Raw genomic sequence first — 27,138 nt, 5'->3', positions numbered from 1 at the left:
AGTCTCAAGGCACATTATTATTTTTATATCTAATAAAATAAAAAAAATTAGAGTATATATTATTGAATTGCTAATAAGTGTCATGATAGGAGTGCTATAATGACACAAACCAACAAGTGTCCTTACAGATATGTCAGGAAAGACCATTTTTGTTGTAGTGACACTTTCTTTTCTTTTTCCTTTCCTGATTTTTTGTCGGCCATTTGGACTTGGACACATCTATTGAACCTAAAGCTGATCTTTAGAGCGATTTGCATTTTGGAGTTTAAGTTACAGAAATCTAACCTCACCTACCTCGAATTCTATATTCTATATATTTAAGAATTAATTAAAGAATTAATTAAGTTTTATCGTCTTTCATAATTGTTGTACCAAGTGAATTTATGGTTCTTTTTTTTTTTTCATTCGGTGATAAACACTTTGAAAAAGAAGGGTTGTTCATTCAATATGACACTTTTTAACATTATCATCCACCCAACAAATTACATGTATTTTAGAGTTACAATTTTAAACTTTTACATGTAAAATAACAAATGGTCTACTTTCTATTGTGTGCTCGAAAAGAACCTAATTAATAATCAGTGCTTTTATTTATTTTCTTTTAAAAGATGTTTCTCACACATCCCCACAAATTTTACCTATGTTACATGTTCGAATGAGGCCCACATGTACAAATTTATTTTCTCAAGCAATTATACATCCTTAAAAATTTTTAGAACTCGTACTTAGTCAAACTAAAACATTGAGTTTGACGTCATTGGCATTCGTAAAATAAAGTATTAATAACCTTTGAAATATGAAGCAATAAAATCCTTTTGTAATTTAGGGTCCAATTTCTGGATAATGTACTATACCAAGTAGTGTGTGCGTGTGTCTAAGGCTATTCTCAGTAAAATTATTGCTTCCACACTCGCCGCCCGTGTTCCAGGCAAACGGACTGCCCATAATCTATTCAAAATATTTTGAGCTATTCGAATGGTAGGAAAGATTTATTTTTTTTTTCTTTGCATACGATTGAATGGAATGTTTTTTTTTATTTTTTTAATGATCATGGGGCGTCTCAATGGAGAGAGAGATGGGTTGGATAGTACGGAAAAAAAAGATTGTAAATGAGAGGTTTCGGATTTAAAACAATCCACTTATATTAAAAAAAGATTAAAAAAAGTGTCTGGATCTTGGTCCAAAATTTTTAAGTTGGATAGATCAATGTGTATCTTCTTGCTCTTTTCTATTCATCTTAATGGTTCTCATTTTCATAATATCCAACTACCTGATGGATGATCCTGTCTCCAGCTTTGCTCATCATATTTTGCCTAAATTGTTGTCCCGACTTTAATTCAGAGCTAGAGACAAAGGTCTTAATAACTATCAAGGGTTTTTAAGATTCCAGAACTAGCCCTTCAATTTCTCATTTACTTTAGGCAGATGAATCTTAGTATATTATAGAGCAAATTATCCGATTGACCACTAAACTTTTGCAATCGTCAAGTTTTAGCCACTGAATTATTAAAAGTCTGATTTTGATCACTGAAATGTATAAGTTAATATTTAAGGCTACCCCCGTTAGATTTAATCATTAAGTATGCAAGATCTGAGTGCTCATGCAATTCCCAAAACAAAAGAAAAGGGCAAATCAGGGAGGCAATTGATGGGGTAATAATGATTCTTTTGGCATTCTACCAGATGGGATTCGCTTAATTTCGGTGGTAGCTGGAGCAAAACATTTTTGTGGGATTCAAGAAGATGATCACGAACTTGAATGCTGGGGGAACTTTAATTCGTCTTTGGTCTCCAAAGAGTTCTGGTTTTCTTACCCTTGCTTCCACAGATTTTGTTACCTGCGGCATCAGGGAGGCTAATCTAGTACTTGATTGTTAGTTTGCAAATGGTACTCCACCTTTAGATTATGATCCTCCGTTGCAGTTATGCAGTCCCGGATTATGCAGCCCTGCTACTTATGGTGAAGGAAAATTTGCCTTCAACGCCAGCATTCTCAATGAGCTAGATCTGACCAACTAGTGTGCTCGGAAAGATCTCAAGATTTGTTCTCCTTGTGCGCAGAATTGTTCCGCAGGATTTTTTCACTTCGAGTGCTCGTACTGAGGATGCTGACAAGGTTTGCACGGCTTGCTCCCTCTGCCAGAACAACTCTTGCTGGGATATTTATGGGCTCCAATTTTCGCCTGAGATGAAGCCGAAGCACCAACAGCAATTGCGTGAATTGCTGCTTATAATTGGGTCTTCTGCTTCAGGATTCATGTTGATTTTACTTGGCTGGTACCTCTTACCCCGCGTCACATCCGCAAAAGGAGGAGGAAAAAGGATACATTTGCTTCCTGCATTGGCAAACCTGAGCAGGAGATTGATGTCAATGGTGATCCAAATCCTCCTTCGTGTGTGGTCCAATGTCTTGGGATTGCCAAAGTTGTTCTTCCCGATGAACTTTCTGAATTGCCCCTTGAATAATGTTCCCTCTTGAACTTCCTAAATTGTCCCTTTTTTGTCTTGGGAATTATGCCGATACTCAAATCTGGCATACTTAACGACTAAATCTAATGGAATGATCTCGAATCTTAACTTTATACATTTCAGTGATCAAAACTAGACTTTTAATAGTTCAATGACCAAAACTCAACGATTGCAAAAGTTTAGTGGCCATCCGAATAATTTGTCAATATTATATGGGGCCACTTAGGAGGAGTAATTCAATGTTGAACAACGCCTTCAGACTTCTAAGTTATCATAATTGAACTAGGCACCAGATGAATGCATCTAATACTCAATTTCTTTAAGCAAAAATGTTCAAGGTACATTAAAAAAGGAAGATCAGTGTTATAAGCTTTGAGTCTCAATTCTCAAAGAAAGAATGTGGTCATAGAGAAAATATTTGGGATTACATTTTTGGCAAGCCGCAGACAAAATTTCATGCTTTGGACAACTTAATGAGCTCAAAAGCCCAAAAATCTATAATGTCCTCAAACCTGAGATGGAAGCAACTCCTGTACCAACATGTCCATGTTTATATCGCCAAACTGCCATCTTCTGTTTATAGGAAATTTTGGTGGTTAGGAAATACAAGAAAAAAAAAGTATTTTCTCAATTTTTTGTTTCATGTGTAAATCGTACAGTGTCCAGTGACCGCATTTGGAGACGAGCATTGTCGAATCCCTTTCAAAAATAGCTTTTTTAACATTATTTTCTCCATATAGAAGACTCGTATCCAATATCATACTTAAAGGATATCAAACTCTTTGTTACTTGACCCAATAACTGTTGGTGAAGCATTGTCTACCTAATTAACAAGTGCCCTCGGATTTGGAAGAACCAGGAACTTCAACAGAGCTCATTTTGGGAAGGCATGCTCCATTTTTCAAGCTCAAAAACATGGGATTTAATTAAAAAATTTAGAATAAAAAAACCAGTCCAAACATAAGCCCAGGCCTACTTTTAGATCCAAACAATTGAGAGGTAGTCAGCCACTCATTTTCTTGGACACCATACAAGCCCAGGCCTTTTATCCTTGGATTAGGACTGATAGTACTTGTGCTAGTGATTCGATTCCTGATGGCCTTGTTTTCTTATCATCAAGAGGACTGGTCCTAGCCGTCCAGCTCACCTCAGCCCAGCCAAACCCCACTGCCCTACTTTTAGATCCAAATAATTGAGAGGTGCTCACCACACATTTTCTTGGACACCACACAAGCCCAGGCCTTTTATCCTTGGATTAGGACTGATAGTACTTGTGCTGGTGATTCGATTCCCGATGGGCTTGTTTTCTTATCATCAAGAAGATTAGTCCTAGCCGTCCAGCACACCTCAGCCCAGCCACACCCCACTACCCTATCTTCCTCGGTAGAGCCCACACCCCACTACCCCTTACACTGTAGAGCCCAAGAGACTAAGCATATTCTGTCAACAGATCAGTGATATCACTCCCTCTTTCTTGCTGTCTTTTTCACTCCATTTGTTCATCTTCTTTTTTCTCATCATCATTGTCCATAACGTCCTGTTCCTAAAGATCATCATCTCCAAGAGTTCTGGATTCCCCGGAAAAAACTCAGATAGGAAACAGGAAAAGAAAGAGGGTTTTGAATTTTTGCGGGAATTATGGATCTATGGTCCATTAATGTGAAGAATACAAGCAATAGGGGACCTTTTCTGCTGAGAAATTCAATTCCTCAGAAGCCCTTTTCCAAATGGAGCTCAAGAAGTGTGATGGCTGCTGGGATTTCCTCTGCTTGTGGGACTTTGAGGGTTGTTGAGATCAGGGTCTCGAGAAAAAGGCCTTGTGGATACCAATCCTTAATGGTCAGAGCCATGGGGAAGAAGAACAGCGATAGTAGTAATAGTAGTTCTGATAATTTCTCTTCTTCTTATGGTAAAGATTCTTCCTTTCCTTCCTTCTTCTTCTTCTTCCTTCTTTTCTGCAATTTGTTTTGCTTCTTATGGCGTCAATTACTTGTGGAGTATTGTGCTTACTATTTTGGCATTGTTTGCTGGTTTTGTTGTATAATTGACAAATTTATAAATGCATTGTATATTAAATTGTTAAGAAAAATGAGTATTGGTGTGCAGGGTAATTCGTGTGGTTATGCTAATTTTTATATCTTTCAAGTGCTGATGAGTTTATCCTCAGTTGTGAATCTTGAAGCTTTCTTCAGTTTTCATAGCCCCGATGAGTTTATCCTCAGCTGTAAATCTTGAAGCTTTCTTCAGTTTTCATAGCCCGAGAATTGAAAATTTCTTGTGGTACTCGATCCCCAACTCTGACAACACTCTGGACTACCTGTAGTATGGGGAAGCTGGAATTCTACATTGTTGGCCGTTCTAAATATGACACAATGAGCTCATATAAATCTTGTCAATGGAGTTTTTTGATGCTTAGTCGTAAAATCAAGACAGGAATTGAAATAAATAGGCAGTTTTTAAAGGGTATTTGCTGGCTTTTAATCTTCTAGGATGGAATTGGTTTGACTAAAATTATGTGTGTGAAGAATTGGGCTAGAGGTTGCGCTTTGACAGTGATCTATGAAAAGCAACATTACAAACAACCATGTTCAGGGTGTAGAAAGAATCCAAGAATTGTTTGGTTTATTTGATGCTAATTTTATTATAGCCATTACCATGTTCAGGGTGGATTAACATCCAAGAATTTTATAATTGATTTTCCTGATTGGATTCCTTTAGTAAGATAAGCTAAGTGAAAGAAGCATAATGACTGAAAGTGTGAAATCGCTAGCACTTATAACAAGGCTTAGAAAGTGAAGAAAGTTTGAGAGAGGGGGATTTGGATTGCTTTCTGCTTTTTGTTTATCATTTTGCTTTTTAAGGTTATTAGTATTGGTGTTTACCAGTTCAAAGTGTAATTTTTTTTTTAAATTACATTGAGACCCTTTAAGTGCTAATGGGGTTCATGATCAATTGTTAATGTGAAAAGTTTTTTTTCCCTTTTGCTCCAAAGTTGGAAATTTACTTTTGGGAGTTAAACCCTCATTCTGAATGGGGTGAACGTATTGGGTGGAGGAAGGTGCAGTGAGACTTTGGTGGCCAAGTGCTATATTATAGGAGTCTTCAGTTTGTCCTACCATACCTGTGTCTGATCTTCATTTTGGCCTAGGGTAGCCGTGTCATTGGGACTTTCGTACTCGATTCCTCTTAACATAGGCCAAGTGTAATGTGACAGAGAAAAGCCTGGGACATAATGATGTTATATTGGGACATAATGTTTTAGCAAAAGGGTTCTTGAAATGCTTAGTCATGATATTGAGGTGGAAAAGAGAAATAGATAGGCAGTTTTAAATGGTATGCTCGTGGTTATTCTTCTGGGGATTAGGGATGGCAGCTTTTGGAGAAAATAAGCTCTAGCTGTTGTTAGTGTAAAAGGGGGGAAGACTGAATGTTTTTAATAAGGCAGAAGCTGTAGGTAGTCATGCAATAGTAGAAACGTAGTTTGACCATTAACACTTGTATTGACAACTAATTTGTTCAAAAATATAATAGTAAGGGTATTGGAATAAGTATCTAGTACTTGTGAGATAGGACAGTGGGTACCTAACTTTCATCACTGAAAGTATTAGTTTTACATAAACCACTGGAAGTCGGGTACCATGTGTCATACATGGCAACTATTCAATAATTTCTCATGTTAATGCCCTTTCAAAAAGAAGGGACCTTTTGAAATAAAGTGATGCGTTTCTGTCTTGCATACTAAGAAGTTAATCTCGCTAGCAGTAGGGTTTAAGATCTATGGTTTCCTCATCATTTCTTTTGAGCCTTGACCTTTTTTCCCCTTTTTTGTGTTGTTGGAGGGAGGGGGGGGGGGGCGGGTTGAGGGTTGGGTGGGGCATTTAAGTGGAATTACAGACTTTGAACTATGGGTTGAATTCATCTAATGCTGACAATGAGACTCCAAGACCTCTAGGTATGAAAAGGTTTTGCACGTGAAATAGGGCTTTGATTAAGGGTTACCACATGTAACAGCGAGTCCAACTAAGGTTTATGAAGAATCCATGAATACTTCTCTATCTTTTTCTTTAATTAGATTGCTATAAATTGAGGCTTGACTGAAAGAATTAGAATGACTCGGAAAACTGAGTTTGAGATGTCGACTGCCCCTTGTTTTGTGTAGTTCATCATTTTTCTTTTTTTCTTCCTTCTCTTTTTTCAGGAAAGGGTATGTTGCAGTTAATTTATACAATAAACATTTACCTGAAAAAATTTCGGGCAGAAATGGTCTTGAAAACATTAAATTTCAGCATGATGAAAGTAGATACAGATTTTTTTTTCTTTTTTTTTTGTGATTCTTAGTGTCTGTTTTTTCTTCCTTTACATTGTGAACTCATTAATCGTCTCTCTGGTTTGAAAATCAGTATTCTTTTTGTGGATTTTGCCAAGATTGAAATCCTTGATTCTTCTTGCATGGATCCCAAATGCATTCCTTGGTAATTGTTTCAGAAAGTAGTAGCAATTAGTAATGTATCAAAGAGATTGACAAAATTAAAGCAAAACACAAAGTACATTTTATATATATAAAATCATGTGGATAATCATAACTTTTAGCAAAGCATGACAATTTGAATGTTTTTCGGCACGCTTTTCTCAGTACTCGATGACAAAATTACGCAGTTTTTTAAAGTTTTAATTATTACTTGTTTCTCAACTTCAATTCTAGTAATTTTAATGAATATTTAGACTTTTATTTTGCCAAGTGTCATCTTGGATAGACATAGTGCTAATCAGGCCGACATTCAGCAGACTCCTTATCGGTGCTAATTCTTTTTGTAAATTAAAAAATTTGACTAAATTTTTTATTCGATTTGAGCAACTGTTATTTGTCTCCCACTCCGCCCCCCCCCCCCCCCCAAAAAAAAAAAAAGCTTTGTTTATCTATCTATCTGTGTCTGTTTGTATCTCTCTCTCTCTCCCTCCCCCCAATTTACTAATGAAAGCAAAGAGAAACTGTAATAATCAAAACAATAAATAGCAGATAGATAATAAACCCTGAGCCAGAAGATATAGAAAAATTTAAATGCCATAATTTCTTTTACCCTCGTTGTCTATTCATTTCTGTGCTGTTGTCTACTTTGGTACGATTTGAAGGTGCTTTTTTTCTCCTACCATGCACAACTTGCATGCTTCTAATTATCTCCATGAGATGCCTTATTTTTTACACTATACATTCTATGTTTACTTCTTTTAATACAGGGAATGACAATCAATCATCACCAGAAGGAGATGGTCAGAAAGAAAGTAATCCATCTGAAAGTAACAAATCAAAAGACATTGGTTCTCAGAAGTCCCATCGTAAACCCCTGGACTGGAGAGAGTTCAGGGCAAGCCTTTATATTCAGGAACAGGTAATTTTTTTAAATTAAGATCCTTCCAACATATTCCTACTGTCTACCCATTTGAAAATAGTAAGAAAAGAATTTTTGAATGTCTTCATAAAGCTGGCATCTTTCTGGAGATTCCCAGACAGTTTGTGGTGCTTATATCTTAAGTGAGCAATGTCACGCTTTGTTTGAATGATCTCGTGGTAGTATCCATGTGATAATATGATCCCTCTTTCACATGATGTTTGGAAGAGTAACCGCTTGATTGAATCCATTATCAAACCTCAGAGGAGAGTATCTCCAAGATCAGTCTTTTGTTAGAGTGGGGAAGCCATAATAAATAGCATTAGGTTAATACTTGGTCATTACCCGTTGCCTGCTTTGGAGTTTTAAGGCATTAAAATGGAGGTGCTATTCATTTTCTTTGTAGGGAAAAAAATGTCTTTGTTTGTGCTATAATTACAATCCCGCAGCACTAAATGTGATTTGGATTAACTTACTATCAGAATGTTTTATCCCTTATTTCTAGGTGTTCAAAATCAATGTTGGAGGAGTTGGCTGTTGCTCATGCCATGTCATTAGTGCATTGTGCATAAAAATCTCTACCTGAATGGTTTTTTGTTCCATGGCTTTTCATATTATGATGTTTTGTACATGTTTAAATGCAGCATGACTACTTATGTTTAGTGGCATTATGTAAATATGAACTTGCCTAGTGCATTTGATTAAATGAGCATTTAGATTGATCACTCATCATAAAATTACCTAAAATTCAATTATGAGTGTTCAACATAACAAATTTAACAAATTTTTCAGTTAATTTTTTGGACTCTCACGTACATCTGCAGCATCAATCTATTACATGTGCTTGTCAAGTCTGATCATATGTACTATCTTGGATTTTCTATAGATTCCATTGCACCTCTAATACATTTCCTGTGAATTGAAGAACAAAGTTGTTTCTGATCCTTGACTAATTGTTGGATGGTTTTTCATCTGTTTAAGTACTATTTATAAGAAAATTTGGTATCCTCATGGGAACTCCTAAGCAATCTGGATAGTTAGAGACTGCGACTTTTGAAAGTCTGTGATAATTCTTTTGACAATTTAGTTTGAAGATTGGATTTTGCTGCCAAAATTGTGCTCTTTTTTATCATAAACTATTGCAAACTTCTGTCGCTCTACATGTTGAAATTATCCTTCTACTTTGATGCCATCTTTTTGCACATGCTGGGAGATTCCGCATATTTAATTGCATTATCAAGGAGTAGAAATCGTTTGCATACCCTTAAAAAATTCAAGTTGAGAGTAAAGGAGAGCACTGTGGTCTTACTAGATTTAACTGTTATATTTGAAGTTTATTTATTGCTTCTTGTTTAAATTTTTATGCCAGGATGAAACCATCTCTGACAATCACAAGCAAGACCAGGCGTCTATTGGGCCCAAAACTCTCCCTCAAAAGTGGGCCCACCCTATATCTGCACCCGAAAATGGCTGTCTTCTTGTTGCTACAGAAAAACTTGATGGAGTTCGGACCTTTGAAAGAACTGTAGTTCTCCTCCTCAGATCTGGAACCAGACACCCACAAGAAGGGCCATTTGGAATTGTTATAAGTCGTCCCCTTCACAAAAGGATCAAACATATGAAACCCACTAATCTTGATCTGCAAACAACATTTGCTGATTGCGCCTTGCATTTTGGGGGGCCTCTCGAGGCAAGCATGTTTCTGCTAAGAGCAGGGGAAAATTCAGACCTCCACGGTTTTGAAGAGGTGATACCTGGTGTTTGTTTTGGTGCTCGAAACAGTTTGGACGAAGCTTCTGCATTGGTAAAAAAGGGAGTGCTTAAGCCTCATGATTTCAGATTCTTTGTTGGATATGCAGGGTGGCAGCATGAGCAGTTGAGGGAAGAGATTGAATCAGATTATTGGTACGTTGCCGCATGTAGCGCAAATCTAATCTTTGGGGGTTCACAAAATTCTTCCTCGGAAGGTTTATGGGAAGAGATTTTGCAACTTATGGGTGGTCACTACTCAGAACTGAGCCGCAAGCCAAAGCAAGATCTTTAGTTCTAACCAAGTCAATAATCAGAACAAGGAATTGTGCTTGATTATGTGACAGATAAATGTACAGGAGAAATAGATCAAAAACTAGCAATCCCTTCTTTTATTTATTCAGAAACTTGCTATTTATGCATGCATGTAATTAAATAATAGTTTGTACTAGTGGTGGTTTATCTTTATTACATCTAACTAGAGATGGGTTGTTTTCTTAAGCTAAAATGTTTATATTATGATCAGAGACGTTTTCCTGCTGATATGTTAGTTGCTAAACCACATTCTTCTCAAGGTCTTGCATAAAAATAGAACCAAAATGGCCTACTTTCCAAGGGAAAAATCCATTTTTCATCCTCAAACTTTGTGACTAAGACACATTTGGTCCCCAAACTTTTTGACCAGACACATTTAGTACATGTATTAACTATTTTTTGCCACATTTAGTCAAAAAACGGGAAAATTTTCAATTTGGACGGTGAAACCCACGTGACCGTTAACTTATGCATCGGGAATCAATGCAAGTCAGACTAAAGTCCACACATTCTCTCTTTAATGCAAGTCGACACAAAATGTTGACTAAAAGTACACTCAAAGTCTAAGGGTGGAGCTCCTAAATGATGAGTTCTGAGGTCTGCAGTTTTTTTTTTTTACAATGAGCTCTTCACAGGGTAATTCTTACATCTTTTTGTTTATTGATCTCATGTAGCTCTCTTTTTGGTAGTTCTTGTGATCACTATATTTATTGTTTCTAAAGGTTCATGTTCATGGACTGATATCCCTCAAAAATTACGTTTCAAGTTGATTATGAGACAAAGTTTTGGAATGAACAAGTAAAAAAAAAAAAAGAAAACAAAAACTCATTCTTTTCCTACACCATTAAGTAGAAAAAGCACTGAGGAGATAACACAATCTTCATATCACACAATCTCATATATGAAGATGCACAACAACCATTTCACGCAATTAATAATAGGAAAAGCATGAAATAAAGAATATATACTAAACATATGGGATTGCAGATTTTATTACAACTTCAGTCAAAGTTCTGCCCCATGAAAGCATGCTATTTCTACGTTTACAAAGCATGCCCCATGAAACATATGATAGTGCAGATTTTAGGAAAGGCATGCCCCATGAAAGCATCCTATTTCTACATTTACAAATTCAGTCAAAGTTCTGCCCCATGAAAGGAACGAACCACAGTCATCACCCCCAGATTCGGTAACTCATTCCAAGCTTAGTACCAATTTTCCTTCTCTTGCATGTCCCCTATTTTTCCCAGCAACAGAGATCATAAGTAGCATGGCCAACATCAAGATAATACAAATCATAATTTTAGGAGCTCTGCTAATCTCACGCAGCTTTTCACTCCACAAGCTAGCATGTTCTCTGTCTCTATCAGCACTCCCTCCATGATTGGATCCTTTAGCTCCTTCAAATGCTGCGCAACCAATGAAGAAAGCCAAAAGCAATTCAATGATAGTCAATGACAGAGTGTGTGCAGTAGTGAACCCAAAAGGACCTTGTAACGAAAATTTTCAATCAAAATTGAAAATCGTCTTCCAGTTAACGAAGCATACGGACGGACCTGAAGGAGATTATTCATGATAATGGTCCCGTCTCCAACATTGGCCTGAATGATATTCATAAATGTGGTTCGATTCAGTCGCAATAGCTGGCTCAGTCTTTTTGTTCGTACAGTGAACAGCTGAGGCCTATAGCAAAGAACCCCAATCTCACCACAGAGATCACCATTTTTTGCCTCCCCAACAATCTGAAAATTCAGTCACAACATCTTCAATATAAGAGGAAAGTCTAAATCTTTCATTATTTGTTGAAGTAGATAGTCTAGTCCAGGGAAAAACAAGGGGGGAGTATTTGATCCGAGCATATGCATTGCACTTGCCTGCTCGCCACCATTTTTGAAAACCAGTAAATCCTGTGAGCAGTTCAAACATCAGCAGCAGGCATTTATGAGTCAACAGCTTTTTTACAAGTCCAAATGAGGGTAACAAATTACAAGCACATGACTTTCGATAAATCACAATGAAAAAGGAAGCCCAATTTTACCACTGCTCCTGACACAATAATGTAAAAATCTGTTGGAGCTTCATTCTGCAGAATTACATCCTCCTTGGGAGGAAAGTACTCAGCTTTCATCTCTGAAACCTGGCAGTATAGGAAGTATATGCTATAAGGCCTCAAACTTGAAAAGTGAAAATGTTCTACCGTTCCAAAGAATTACCAGTTGGAAGAGCAAGTCGTTGGACACGCCACGAAATAAGTACACCTTATCCACTAGGGAGTAAAAGAGAAAATGTGAAATGCTTGACCGGATGGCTTTTGGAAGAGAATCTAGAGTCTCTTGCTGCTCCAGCCCCTCTGAGTCAGTTCTGAACTTCAAGCACAAGTGAGAGAGCATCTGATCTTGTAGGCGAAGAGGCAACTGGTTCCTCTGAGCGAAACTTGATGCAGCTTGAATGGTATCTCTCTGTTTATGTATGAATGCACGGCCTCATTAAAATTGAAGATCATGTGCAAGCAGTTAACATAAATATCCTAAACTTAGACTTGACTCTAAGAAATCACAAAAAAACAATGTATAGGTATTACTCACAAATTTTCTGGTCCTACTGGTTCCATGAACAACCAAATTGGTCATATTTCCTATCAAATATGCTGTCAGCCCCAGGTTAAAGAGCATGTAAACGATGTCAAAGATCATCTCTCTCGTATTCTCGGCATGTAGGTCACCATAACCAACTGTAGTTAGAGTAGTGATGGACCAGTACATTGAGGTTACATAACGGATCCACAGACTTTCCCGAAGGAAGTCCCCCATAGAAGCCCCAATCCATGTCTTCTTGTGATTGTGATAACGAGCAGCAAGCAGATACCCACCTCTGCTAATCTCACGCAGCTTTTCACTCCACAAGCTCGGTGGGAAAGAGATAAACTTGGAGAGGAAAAGAGCTCCACCCTTAGACTTTGAGTGTACTTTTAGTCAACATTTTGTGTCGACTTGCATTAGAAAGAGAATGTGTGGACTTTAGTCTGACTTGCATTGATTCCCGATGCATAAGTTAACGGCCACGTGGGTTTCACCGTCCAAATTGAAAATTTTCCCGTTTTTTGACTAAATGTGGCAAAAAAATAGTTAATACATGTACTCAATATGTCTGGTCAAAAAGTTTGGGGACCAAATATGTCTTAGTCACAAAGTTTGAGGATGAAAAATGGATTTTTCCCTACTTTCCAACAATATGGTCTTTTCTTGACTTAAGACAGGAAGGCATGGCCGATTTATGTTCTTGTGCAGTAGCCTACGTCCTAAAACAGTTCTTATTCTACTTCCTTTTACGCTTATGATTCTGATGGATAATTAAACAATGGATTAATATTTGATACACTGCCGGTTCAAGAAGCATTTGTCTGGAGACAAAACATGAATTCTCTTAATTTGATTTATAATTTCTGAAGGCAATTATGCATGCCTAATTGCAGTATGCTATACAGATGCATACCTCCTTGCGTATGCATTGACTTGCTAAATAAGATAGAAATAGAAAAGATTATTGATTTTGGAGGAAAAGGAAAGAAATGAAAGGCAGAGCTAAATTTACAAGGCATGTACTCTTTCCTTTGTTCTTAAATATTGTTTTGGAGGGGTGGTTTTAGAATTTAGATGCTCCAGACAGCTAATTTTCGTTTCTCTCTTTTTGTTCCCACTATTACAGTTTGCTAGCTACTACGCAAAAGGAATGTACATGGTATGAAATAGCATCTGTTATGAACATGAACCGAACCACCTCTTCCAACTATACAAGTAGGAAAAGTCCCCAACCCACGAGGTACAATTACATCTAATTTGCAACGTTTCCCCCAATTCCCCAGAAGGAATGTCAAGCTCCTACTGTGAATAAAACCAGAAGAGCTTCTTCTCTTTAGCATGACAAATCATGTGTTTCTGCCTTTCTCGGTCCCCTTGAGAATGTTTGAACAGCAAAACTTAGCCAGCTTGTACCTTTGTCCAACAAGGCCAGAAATTTTTAGTGCTATCTATATCCAAAATTTCCTTGGTGAAACGACTGCTCGTGAGCATATAAGTTCTTCTTGGTCCTTTCCTTCTCAAGCCGTGCTTTCCTAACTGCCTCTCGGATTTGTCTCTCATGCTCTTTCAGCATGTCCTCCATGTTTCCTCCCGGAGGCACCAATGGCCCAGAGCAGTGGATCCTGGTTCTTTGTGATCCAGAATTCTAAAATGACAGAGAAGTCAACTCAGTAGGTTCCAATGTAATCCAAGAGGAAAACTGATAGAGTCAGCAGTAAAAGGATACATAAGAAATACTGTCATCTTAAATCTGTGCCAATCGATGTGCTTCCTCTCAGACTTGCAGATATGACACATGGTTAAACAATGACATGATTATGTATGTTTATCTACATTGTGTTCGCCTGTCTGGCATAACAATACCTGCATATGCTAAGAGCCTTTATATGCTAAGACATGAATGTTTGAAACGCACAAATGATGGTGACAAAAGGTTTTAATTTATGAAGCAGAAATATAAAATTTGGCTTCAAAACCGGCACATAACTGGGCTTTCCTCGACTCATGAAAAGAGTTGCGTAATAGTGAAATTAGGAGGTTCAAATGAGAGGGCATGTGAAGAATGATACAGAGTTAAAATTTAGAAACTTTTTGACTTAACACAGGAAAAATTGAAAGCTGAAATGACATAAAACGTACCAGTGTTGCCTGTCTCAACAGTATATCATTGCTTGTTAAGCCCGGTACAACTTGAGACTTCTGAGAACCCTGTTTTTTTATCGATCTGTCATGCTGTGAATGGCTATATGTACTACCTGAGATTGTACCACCTTCATTCCCCTGTTTTGTACTCTTGAAGGCACCAATTGCATTTGGATGAATCATTGAAGTTGAGTGAGAGAATCCGTTTTTACTTCCCCTAGGTGGTTCAATTGGAAAGCCAGCTCCACTATCCTCCATTGTATTTAATCTTACACTAATGCACTTATTTGAATGTCCCTGGTGTGTCAAAAGATTTATGTATTCAACCTAAGAAATCCAAGGAAAAAGAATAGATTCATTCCTAAATGTACAAAGCAGAAAAGAAACCTGTCCCTGAGTACTAAAATCTCGTGTGTTTACGGCAGTCGGTTCTCTTGAAACCTTCCTTGCAGATACATCTCCATGTCCTTTTATGCTCTCAGCTTTTCGCCTGAAACCAGGGAGATCATACACATGAAGCAATGTCGAGAAACCAAGAACTGAGATCAAATGAAATTACAGTCTCTTGTGGAGTAGAAAGTCGAACACAAATAGATTTGATGACTGATTAGTCAAGAAGTACTCTATCTCTCTCTCTCTCTCTAACTGTGAACTATATAACTTTGCGCATTTGTACCGTGAAGCAAAATAGGCCACCATGGTCTGCAGGAGATGGAAAAGGGCTCAAGTACTGCTATAGTATAAGCTTTTATGTATTCTGAGAAAGAACCTACTAAACGGTATTCTAATTACACTTCAATATTGAATAGAGTATGCTGACAATATACAAGTGGACACAGGGAAGAGAAATCAATTTTTGTTGTATGTCTCTCTGAATCTCTTTTACTGCCTACTTTCCACATAACTTGGACTCTGATCCTAAATGTTATAGTCCAAATTCTGAGCTTAGAGCTTATACAAGGCAAGTTGAAGATATTGCAGGAAAGCAAGACAAATCACAGGGAAATAATTAGGTCAGAAACCAAGTAAACCTTTCACGCTCAGATGTTATTAGACAATAAAAAGCAGAACAATAACACATGAATCTATACGTACCTTCTTTCTTCCTCATCTCGAAGTTTAGCATCAAATTCCTTGCTTGGAGGATATTTTGGTAAACTAGATGGATCACAAGGGAGAGGCTTCTTCGTGAAGAACTGATAAAGATACAAAAGTAATGAAAAGTATTAAAATTAGCTGCAAAATGATAACGTGACATAATGATGTAAAAGTATATGTAATTTTGAACTTCTAGAGGATCAATTTTCTTGTTTAACTTATGATTTCCAGCACCTAATTGAAACAGCTTAGTATCTCCATGAGTCTGGCGAATTATTGTTTCTTTATTTTTTACAACAATAATTGGCAGAACAAAAGCAAAAGAAACATGTATATACTGCCATTAAATAGAACTATTTATTTTATTGTATTACCTCACTATTCAGTGCATATTTAGCAGTACCCCGCTTCTCTGGTTCGATAGACAGGAGTGTTTCTACAAGAGCCAAAGCTGGTGGAGGAAAGTCCTTGAATGTATCAGCCACACAGCGCCTGTATGGATGCTGGGGCTTAAAGCTAGTAGCATGAGGCAACTTTGACTTTCTCCAATATTCCTCAGAAGGTGAACCGCATAGCTTGAAGATTTTATGCATTTGCTCAACCTAGCAGTCATTTTAAAAATTCAGTTAGAAACAAGATGAAAAAAAATAAAGAAAACTCAGTTATCTGACCACAATTAACCATTTCTTGGCCTGATACTTTGATTTGTGATCGACTTACTTTTATCAGTTTTGCTGCATTTTATGATGCAAAGTTTGAATACCACAAGACTTCACCAAACAAAACATTCTGGCCTAGGCCTTGTAACACGTAAAGACATGCAATTTGTTTCAAAACATAAGACAACTGTTCAAAAATCTGATTTTGGTATGAAAGTTATGTGTTTGGACGCCCAAACCTAATGTCAAAAGACGCATTGTGTACACAAGGAAATTCACAAAAAGTTGTGAAAATGTCCATTTACTTGTGCTAAACATTAAAAATTATTCCATCACTCAGCTATTTCATTGTTTCACTAGGGACATTCTGTAATCTGACAGGTCTTGCCAAATCATATGGATGAATGGTTACTTACAGAGGAATAAGGATCCTTTTATCTGATGAGATTTAGTCCTTCTCAACTTAAATTAAATCTTTCGATGTTCTCTACATATCAACGCGACATAGATATAGAATTGGTAAAGAAGAAATCAGATTGCATCCTTAAACACCTATAAGAAATACCTCTGTTCTCCCAGGCATAATTGGTTTTCCAGCATAGAGCTCAGCAAGGATGCAGCCAATGCTCCACATATCTATTGCTATGCCATAGTCGGTTGCACCAAGCAGAAGTTCAGGGGCTCTGTACCAAAGAGTTACAACACGACTAGTTAATGGCTCCTTTTGGTTGGGTTGAAAAAATGTAGCCAGACCAAAGTCTCCAATTTTTAGCACCCCATTATCGTCAACTAATAGATTCGAACCCTTAATGTCACGATGAAGGACCCCCCGACTGTGGCAGTGTTCAAGTCCATGAAGCAGTTGCTGCATGTAGCACTTTATCTGCAATTAAGTTTGAAAGAGACATATGAGAAAGAAAGATGATGCAACAAAGTGGATTAGTGGAAACATAATTGCCATGATGATCCATTGCAGTTCATTCATTACACCCCACTCTAGTTCTTCTTTTAACAAAGTGCAGGCATATTACAAAGGCTTCTTTGGGTTCATGGTAAAAAAATCCATGTTTTGCTATATATGAATCAGTTCCATGCAAGACTATAGTTGAGGATTAAGCACAGGTAAACAGCAAGTTGATAACAACAGATGCCCCCAATATGCCAAAAGGAGAGAAAGGTGTACCTGTGCTTCAGTAAATTTGACCCCTGGTGCTGTTGCGAGCCCAGAAAGGTCATGATCCATGTACTCAAATACAAGGTATAGGTTTCCAGATATCCTGGATGTAACCAGAGCTTCAAGCTTCATGACATTTGGATGGTCAAGTCTCCGCAAAATGCATATTTCCCTTGCCATGAAACGAACACTTTCTGGATCCAAGTTAACAAACCTTACTTTCTTCATTGCCACAATTTTATTGTTTGTAAGGTCGCGAGCTTTGTATACACTACTATATGTCCCTTGGCCAATCTGCACAAAGTTCACAAGTGAACTTTTAAAAGTTAATCTGTAGTAAGATCTTAGATATTCAAAATCATTTCATGGAATATATGATTAACTGCATGATTTTATTGTTGAGGATTCAGAAAGTATGTGCACCAATCCTGGATTTATTGGCCATTTCAACAATTTGAATGGTGCTTCAGAGGCCAATGTGGCCCTAAAAATGTAAACTCTTCAACACTCAAGTCTTCTGATCATGGCTCTCTAATTGCATAATATCTTATCCTCTTTTATACCAAAAATTACATATCTGGGAATGTTTTCTGTGATGTTAATTTTGTGACAATCTTGAAACTATCAAACAAGAGAGAGATGCAAAAAAGGTGTCCCGAATTTATAATAAAAAAAGTTATTGATCAGGAAGGAAATTAACCAAACACAGAGTGAGTGATCACATGAACAATCATGAAACAATCACCAACCAAATGTTGAAAAGAATATTGAAGAACAAAATGTCAGAACATGGGGAAAATCAAAGTAATAAATACTGGAAACAGCAGATACTTCTAGACTAGAGCGGATAAATTTAGGCATTATTAAAAAGAAATAATATATATGGAAAAGGCTATTCAGGACTGACTTTGTCTAACTTTTCAAAAGTTTCTGCACTTCTTGGAACCCACCCTTGAATGGCATCCCCAGCAACAGAAGTCAGCCATGATGGCCATCCAGCCGCAGCCTGTTCACCTCTTGCACCGTGTGGCACACTTAAAAGCCTCGACATTGGTTGCTGCAATTGAGGCATCCCCATATCGGTTGAAAAACGCCTCTGATGATGGCCAGCCTTTGGCCTCTCAATGATTCTACTCTTTCCATCGTCCTCAAGTCTTCCTGGCTGAACAGATCCCTTCGCTTCTTCTGCTGGCGGAGATGACAAATGTTGTTTTAAAGTAACAGAGTCTTCATTTTTTGGATTAGCTACTCCTACAATAACCTCCTCTCTGGCTGAGGGAGCAACCAACTGAACTGAGGACTTGCTTACCTCTGGCTGTTTTTCTTTCTCGTGTATGGGTTCATCTGCAGATTCTTTTGAGCAAATGCAGCCCATTTATTTCCCAAAAAATCTGCTATTTTGTCAAACAGATGGATTGCATATATTTAATGGACCATACAAGGCCAAAGGTTATGTTATCATGGCACTTCTAATTCTCAACATGGCTTCAATTTCTGCAATGCACTGATTAATATTGAGGATCACTTGATATCAAACCACTGCAAAATTCAGCCAACCACAGATTGATACCTAAAACAGGCATGATCACTTTCCACCTCCTATTACACCTGAAAATCAATTCCAAATTCCAAAATCTCCTCTGACAATTTTGGCACCTGGGCTATGGCTAAGCCAAAATAAACCCCTCAGCCTTCAAAAATATTCCAACTTCTTCTTCAAAATCCCAAATTCTGAGCCTTCCAGGAAGGCCAATCTTCAAAAGAATGGGAGGGAGAGATGGATAAAATGCAAAACTTCCAAACCTTTTGCTGTTCCAATAAAATTAGATAATCTATTGAGAGAAAAGAATTTACAAGAATGGACTGCAAGAATTTACATAGCATCACCAAATTTTCAAATGAACCTATGCAAAGAATTCAATGAGAAGGGAAACATTCAACCAAAAAATGAGACTCAGGGAATTGGAAGCTCCAAAATAATTTATGGAAGAAAAGATCATCCAGTCAAACTATATTAGATACCCAGACCAGAATCCAGTATGAAAATCATGTTTCAATTGCATTAGCCTATGAATTGATGATGAAGAGCTCTGGTCCAGGAGGAAATGTAGCCCAGTGGGAAATTGAAGGTTCCAAAAAAAATTTTGGTTCCTTGAAATTCAACTTTTTTATTCAAAAAACAAAACAAAATTCTTTGTTAGTTCTTGCCATTGCAATAAAGTTATTGAAAAATATGTGGCAACAAGTCCGGAAATTGAGAGAAATTATTAAAATAGGAAAGAATATTTGTGGGGTGCCCATCAAATGCGAGGAACCATAGGTTGTTAAAGTTGTGACAGATTATACATAAGATTGCATTTCCGTTTTGGAATCTTCTTTCCTTAAAAACGGCAACGTAAATTGGTGCATGCATTCCTTCTAAGCTTCTCAGTAGCTGCTTAAACGAAATTTTCTTCACATTTGTGAATGCATCTTCATCTTCATCCTCTGACAAAACGTTTGCGTGAATTTGGTCGAAGAACTGAAGAAAAGATTAAGATCAGGACTGAAGCAACTTGAACTTGAAGACGCATGCTCCAGCATGAGATATTGGGGCCCCAATTTTCTCCTTAAATGCCATGTGGAATCCAGTCAGATTTCCATGGTGTAACTGTAAACCACAGAAGCCAAACTTTTGTGTTTTTGTTGGTTGGGGGTCTTTAAGTTTAGTAATTTTGTTTTTAGTCCTTTTCATTGTGACATTTTAGAGTAACCCCGATCAATTGATTTAATTCCATCTAACAGTCCACTCTGACCAAATCAAGGGCCTACGGGCTACAAATAGCTTCCTTATTATTATTATTATTTAAAGGGATCCTAGCCACCTTGTAGGAACACAAGCCTGATAGTTTTTTTGCTTTAAGAAAAAAAATTCAAGCGGCATAAGAGAAAAGGGAAAAGTTTGAAAGTCGAATCAGTGGCCATGATTTCCTGACTAAAGTCACTATCAATGAAGTTGGATTTTAGGGATGTAGCTGGTTAAAATTCTTACCCTCAGTTAGATCTTGGAGAAGATATATTTATTTTTTTCCTTTTTCATTAAATATCTTTACCTATGCGGTAATCAGTTACTCGTAAAACTAATAGTATACTCTATTTCAGTTTTTTTTTTTGGACAAATTCAATATAAGAAAGAACTAAGTCCTTTTCTTTTCTTTTTTCTCCTAAAGAATTAAAATTGAAATCCTTTTAACATCTTATATTATGCAACATTCCAGCGAAAAATGTCTTTTGGATTGGCCATTGTTTTCTTGAAATATGCTTTAACCACATTTCTTAATCATCTTCATAATACATACATTACATCTCAAAAGTGCTAGAGTACCGTTTTTGTAAACTTATTTCTAAACAGCACAACGCAAATTGATGTATTTCAAAGTTTTTCATGCTCACATGGTGTTTGTAAATATTTTATGTTTTTCCTGCTACGCTTTATTCAAATTTTCCTTGCATCCTCATCAAAATTAGATAGTTAAGGTGAAATTATAGCGGTTTTTTCTTTTGTTACCTCTATAAAACGCTTGAGCTGAGAACGAAACACTTTTTTGGTGAACTAAGTTAAGTTTGTTGATAAGACGATGATTGACTACAGAAAATCTGCACAAAACACAGGAGCCAGCAAAGACTATTTTAAACTACAACCCAAACTAGTTTTTTTCTTTCTTTTTTTTTTTTTTTTGGGCAATCCAAACTAGTTATATCATCAATCCCCATCAGAATGCCATGATCAGCCAGTAGATAAAAAAAAAAAAAAAAAAAAGACTAATCCGACTATAATTGTAATATAGGCTCATTTCCCTGTTCTCTTGGATGCCTCAGACATATAAAGTTCTTCAATCATTCTCATTGATCTTAGTTCAAATTCCTAAGAATATGGAATGATACACGTCCTAAGTAGACTTCCAACAGTGTGTCCTAGAATGTGAAAGGCTATGGCGAATGCAACCAGAGGAAGTACAGTTACAAGAGGTAGGGTTTTATGTGGTTATTATTTGGGTATGTAAGAATTTATTAGTACCCAAAAACAACAATTAGCGGCCATTAACACCGTAGATTTTCAACTCAAATACATGCTCTCTGACAACAACCAAACCCTTTACAATCATCTATTCGTATCCGTTCTCTCGACCTTTTTTGAAGGAGAACAATTGATGCAGATACGGGTGTGCAATAATTAACTTCAACCTTGGGTCAAGGATCCTTTGGTCCACATTGGCGGTCCGATGACAAGATCAAGATCCAAGAGGGTGAAGGAAGCTTTACGAGCCTTGATCATTCACCATACAAGCAAGGAACAAGCTAAGTTTGAAGATTTGATGGACCATGAAGTTCCTTTGTTCACTTGTACGTTTGAAGTAAAGGAGTGATCTCATACTTGTTAGCTTAGTTGGTAGTTGTTTTAAGACTGTCCCGTTTAGTAGTTGTTAGGCGTTGAGTATTTTATTACTTATCGAGCCTTATCGGAAAGCCTTAAAGAGCTAGCTCTTTAAACTCTTTTATGCGGACCGAATCTCTTCCAGGTTTATGTGGGCCGGATTTTGCCCTAGTTTTAGCCTATAAAAAGGCACCTCTTGTAAGAGTAAAAGACAGAGATTATTTACAACCAGAAATCGTGAGAAATTTTCCTTCAAGTTTTTAATCGAACTTACTCTTGAATTCTTGAGTTCATTGCTTAGGATTCAAATCTGACTTTATCGATTAGTTTGTTCCCTAATCGTGGTGTCGCTTCATCCATCCTTATTTGCTTAATGTTGCTGATTACCTTTGTGTGTCAGAGGTCTTGAGTTCATGAGAACAATCGAGTTCAATTTCTGTTGGGAGAAAAGATCCAACTCTGATAATTACAAAGTTGGGAGGTTCTAAGAGGGTCATCCCCTAGGGTTGCCTATATCAGTTGATAATCAGAGCATCAGGTTAATTCTCTTTTAATTGAAGTTGTTCATATCTTGTTAGTTTGTGTCTTTTGTCAAAAAAATAAAAAAATAAAAAAACTGTAGCGATTACTGTTCATCGTTACTGTTCCGAATTACTGTTTACCGTACTGTAGCGTACTGTTCACGTTACTGTTCATCCGAGTCAAAAAAAAAACTGTTTGGGTGTTGTCTTTTTGTGTTTTCTGTCCAAGTTCTTGGATTTGTTATACTTGTGTTTGGGTTGTTAGGGTTTAAAGAAAAAAAAAAAAAAAGAGTCACGTACCTTATATTGTTTTAGTGTCCAAGTTGCTAGAGTATTACTGGAATTTTCTTTTGAGTATTGCTGAAATTCTGTTTTGCCTATTTCTTGAGTATTGGTTGTTGTTCTTGCAAACCCTAAACACCACAACGTAATTTGGGAAAATTCTTGTGTTTCTTGAACAAATTTTTGAAGTTCTTGGACCACCAAGTCTTGTTTTGAAAATTCTTGAACAATAAACCAAGAACTAGGATTTTTCTTGGAATTGGCATAACCTTTCATCCGTTTTCTTGAACTTGTTGGTGTGATCTGAATTTGTGTTCCTTGAAGAGCCGAAAAAAAAAGGAGCAAAAAAACGAAAGAAAAAAAAAAGGAAAAAGAGAAGGAATTGGCTCTCATACAAAGGAAATCAAGTTTTCAAAAAAAAAAAAAAATCGTGAGTTTCCAATTCTTGGTGGGTTCCCAAATCTTGGTTAATCTCCAAATCTTGGTTGATTTCCCAAAACTTGAGTTTCCTAATCTTGATTGGTTTCCAACTCTTGAGTTCCAATCTTGATTGAATTCCAGAGACCCTAAACGACCTCACCAGCCCCAAACACACCAGATTCTGTTTTCAAAACCAAACCAAACACCTTAGCCCCAAACCGCCTTGGGAGTTCTTGAGTTTCTAAAAACGGTTGAGCTAGTTTTGCCATCCGATTTGACTGAAATTTGAGGACTGATTCATAGATTGTTTGAGCACTCCAGAAACACCATTTACCTTCCAAAGTACTGACCAGAAACTCAGCAAAACAACAGCTAAAAAAAAAAAAAAAAAGTTCCAGTTTCGGGTAGAGTTTTTTCTAAGATTTGTAAAATTCTGCTTTGCGTCTTGTTACTTGCTTATAGGGTAATTAATTCTGGAATTTTTGAGAGTTGAGTTGTCTTAAGAACTTCGAGAAGGAAAATTGAGAGTGAGTGTGTTTTCCTTGAGTGATACACGAGTGCTTTGCAAGATCGACTAGGATACACTTGTTTTGCAGGTTAGACAATATGTCTCAAGAGAGGAACATGCCTGAGCCGTTTGAGACCGACGTGTCACTCAAACTGGTGCTCCAAACTCTTCAAAAACAAGCGGAGAGACATGAATTTGCGATGGAGAAACATGAATTTGCGATGGCACAAATATCCGACAGGTTGGCTGCCATTGCGATGCGAGGTACCGGAGATACACACCATAGGGTTTCGAGTGTTCAGAGTGCTGATCATGATGCGGATGATGAGGGGTATCATTCTAACACCTCATTCCGATCAAGGAAAAGCCACAGGGAAGCGAGGGAAGGCCGAGACCGACCTAGGAGAACCAATGACAAGCTTGGTTCCATCAAGACTAAGATGCCTACCTTTCATGGGAAAAATGATTCTGAAGCTTATTTAGATTGGGTTAGGCGAGTTGAGCAAGTGTTTGAAATCCACAATTACTCCGAAGAGAAAAAGGTGAAACTTGCAGCTATTGAATTTCAAGATTATGCATCTATTTGGTGGGAGCAAGTATGTGCCACAAGAAGGAGAAATAGGGAACAACCGATTGCCACTTGGACTGAAATGAAGCAAGTGATGAGGAAACGATTTGTACCCTTCCATTATACCACAGACTTGTACAGTCGAGAGAACGAACATAAACTCAAGCAAGAGAATGAATCTCTCAAGAGGAGGGGTTCCATGCAATCTACCTCTTTAAAGCCGGTTTATGCAAGAGGTGATAAGAAGGTTCATTCAGCATTTTCTAAGACTAAACTTAGAGTTGAACCACCTCATGCGGAGTCATTTTGGGAGACATATCAACGTCTTCTACACCAAAAACAAATGGAGTCAAATGGATGCTATCAAAGTGAATCAAAGTGAGTTTTCTAAGAAGGAGATAGCTGACCCTATTCCCAACAAATGAGTATCTCATCCTATTGAACCATTTGTTGAGGAGGTTGATGATGAGAAAACAATCGAGGGCGTAAAACTAGATAAAGAGATGGAAAAATCTGATGAGATGAGTGGTAAAAAGGAAGAAAAGAGAGAAAGTGAGACGATTTTGAGCAAAAATGTGAGGGCTTATTGTTTTTCTAACGAACTTACCTTTGCTTTATTTAGTGTTTCTTCATTTTTGCAGATTAAACAAAGTCAAGTGAAGTTAGTCATGACATGCTCCATTCCAAAGTCACTTGTACAATTCACTAGTTTCCATGGAGTTTGTCTTTTAGGAATTGAATCTATTTGGAATCATCTCATGGAACAATTTCAATTCAAATCTGTCCATACCAAAGGGGAATCACGTCAAATCCACCATGAAGGGAGAATTCCGAAATTTGACTCTCATTTACCAGTACTGGTATAGGCAACCCTAGGGGATGACCCTCCTAGAACCTCCCAACCTTATAATTATCAGAGTTGGATCTTTTCTCCCAACAGAAATTGAACTCGATTGTTCTCATGAATTCAAGACCTCTGACACACAAAGGTAATCAGTAACCTTAAGCAAATAAGGATGGATGAAGCGACACCACGATTAGGGAACAAACTAATCGATAAAGTCAGATTTGAATCCTAAGCAATGAACTCAAGAATTCAAGAGTAAGTTCGATTAAGAACTTGAAGGAAAATTCCTCACGATTTCTGGTTGTAAATAATCTCTGTCTTTTACTCTTACAAGAGGTGCCTTTTTATAGGCTAAAACTAGGGCAAAATCGCCCACATAAACCTGGAAGAGATTCGGTCCGCATAAAAGAGCTTAAAGAGCTAGCTCTTTAAGGCTTTCCGATAAGGCTCGATAAGTAATAAAATACTCAACGCCTAACAACTACTAAACGGGACAGTCTTAAAACAACTACCAACTAAGCTAACAAGTATGAGATCACTCCTTTACTTCAAACGTACAAGTGAACAAAGTAACTTCATGGTCCATCAAATCTTCAAACTTAGCTTGTTCCTTGCTTGTATGGTGAATGATCAAGGCTTGTAAAGTTTCCTTCACCCTCTTGGATCTTGATCTTGTCATCGGACCGCCAATGTGGACCAAAGGATCCTTGACCCAAGGTTGAAGTTAATTATTGCACACCCGTATCCGCATCAACAATCTATACCTGAATACTGCAAAGATTGAATTGCCTTGCACTCCTTTCTTTCCAAATGCAGTAAACAGCAGCTGCATTCACTAAAAGCAGAATTCTATACAATGAGGCTTTTCCACATGCATGCAAACGGGTAAATAAATGATAGTACACCAAAATTCAATTGAACATCCTATTAGTCGACATGGCCAATCGATACGGCATAACATCTTGTTTTTTACTGACCAAATGATTTTTAAAACCTTTTAGCTTTCTTGTTGATATGTTTCTCTATGCGCATTTAATCTGCAAGGGAATAGTTACTGCAGAATTGTGGGTACATTTATACGAAACACTTCTGAGCTAAATACATTAAGCTATGCTCTTTAAATGGTTGAAGAATTAAAATTTTCATGAGCAAATGATAAGATTTTTAAATTCTTGATGACATGTAAATTTCAAGAAGGTAAACTGCAAATTTTAAAATTGTTGAGAGCAAATAGTAGAATTTTAAAGGGCAAATTACACTTTACCCCCATGTGATTTAGTGTTTGTTTACATAACCCCCTAGGGTGTCAAAAACTATCTCCTATGGTTTCATGATTTGGATTAAAATGTCAGAGTGACGTAATTTACAATCCATAACGAAATCAACTAAAATATCTAAAATACCCCTTTGTAAAGTTTTAAATTATTTATTAACCACAGGAGGGTTGAGTATATATATTGAAAACCAAAAGAGAGTTATATGGTAAAACACTAAAGCATAAGAAGGTTATATGGTAAAATATAAAACCATATTGGGTTAGAGAGTCATGCATATTATGTTTATATATTTTAATTACTTCAACCATTTTAGATTTTAAAGAAGGGTAATTTCGATGTTTTTATAAGTTTTGTTACGGATGATCATTTCCATCATTTTGACACTTTAATGCAAACTATAAGAAGGTTATATATAGCTTTTAAAACTCCAAGGGGATCATATAAAAATTAGCTATACCACATGGGGATAAACTATAATTTGCCCAATTTAAATTCTTGATCCGTCCAACAGTACAAGTGGAATCTCCAGTGAATCCAGATACAAGAGCATTGCGAAACTCGTATAAAATGCAATGAATTCACGGAGAAATTGGAAATTTTCATGAATTGAAAAGCTTATACACAATATTTATGAGTTCAGACAGAAATTGGGAAAGTTTCATCAATTTGAAAGATGAAAAAAAAAAACTGTTGACATAATAAAGGATGAATGTTACATGTACGATTACA

At 37.0% G+C, this 27,138-nt stretch overlaps 3 protein-coding genes across 3 annotated transcripts; 1 reads left to right on the top strand and 2 right to left on the bottom strand.

Moving 5' to 3' along the window:
- Positions 1-3,945: 3,945 nt before the first annotated feature.
- LOC113712597 (uncharacterized) lies at positions 3,946-10,083 on the top strand. Its single transcript, XM_027236079.2, has 3 exons — positions 3,946-4,378; positions 7,705-7,856; positions 9,226-10,083. Exons 1-3 carry the CDS (start codon positions 4,108-4,110, stop codon positions 9,898-9,900), a joined length of 1,098 nt encoding a protein of 365 aa, XP_027091880.2. The 5' UTR covers positions 3,946-4,107; the 3' UTR covers positions 9,901-10,083.
- A 791-nt stretch (positions 10,084-10,874) lies between these two features.
- On the bottom strand, positions 10,875-13,428 carry LOC113711732 (potassium channel AKT1-like). Its single transcript, XM_027234918.2, has 7 exons — positions 13,413-13,428; positions 12,506-12,885; positions 12,134-12,379; positions 11,959-12,057; positions 11,795-11,827; positions 11,477-11,662; positions 10,875-11,329 (listed from the first exon to the last, which is right to left on the bottom strand). The coding sequence occupies exons 1-7, from the start codon at positions 13,426-13,428 to the stop codon at positions 11,216-11,218; spliced, it is 1,074 nt and encodes a 357-aa protein (XP_027090719.2). The 3' UTR covers positions 10,875-11,215.
- A 74-nt stretch (positions 13,429-13,502) lies between these two features.
- Positions 13,503-20,197, bottom strand: LOC140014939 (probable serine/threonine-protein kinase At1g54610). The gene is made up of 8 exons (XM_072066629.1): positions 18,480-20,197; positions 17,582-17,866; positions 16,964-17,281; positions 16,114-16,341; positions 15,737-15,837; positions 15,029-15,131; positions 14,639-14,938; positions 13,503-14,144 (listed from the first exon to the last, which is right to left on the bottom strand). The coding sequence occupies exons 1-8, from the start codon at positions 18,945-18,947 to the stop codon at positions 13,944-13,946; spliced, it is 2,004 nt and encodes a 667-aa protein (XP_071922730.1). The 5' UTR covers positions 18,948-20,197; the 3' UTR covers positions 13,503-13,943.
- Positions 20,198-27,138: the final 6,941 nt, after the last annotated feature.

This window comes from Coffea arabica, chromosome 10e, assembly GCF_036785885.1.
Source record: "Coffea arabica cultivar ET-39 chromosome 10e, Coffea Arabica ET-39 HiFi, whole genome shotgun sequence".
Classification (NCBI taxonomy): Eukaryota; Viridiplantae; Streptophyta; class Magnoliopsida; order Gentianales; family Rubiaceae; genus Coffea; species Coffea arabica.
This window is presented reverse-complemented; position numbering and strand designations above follow the sequence as displayed.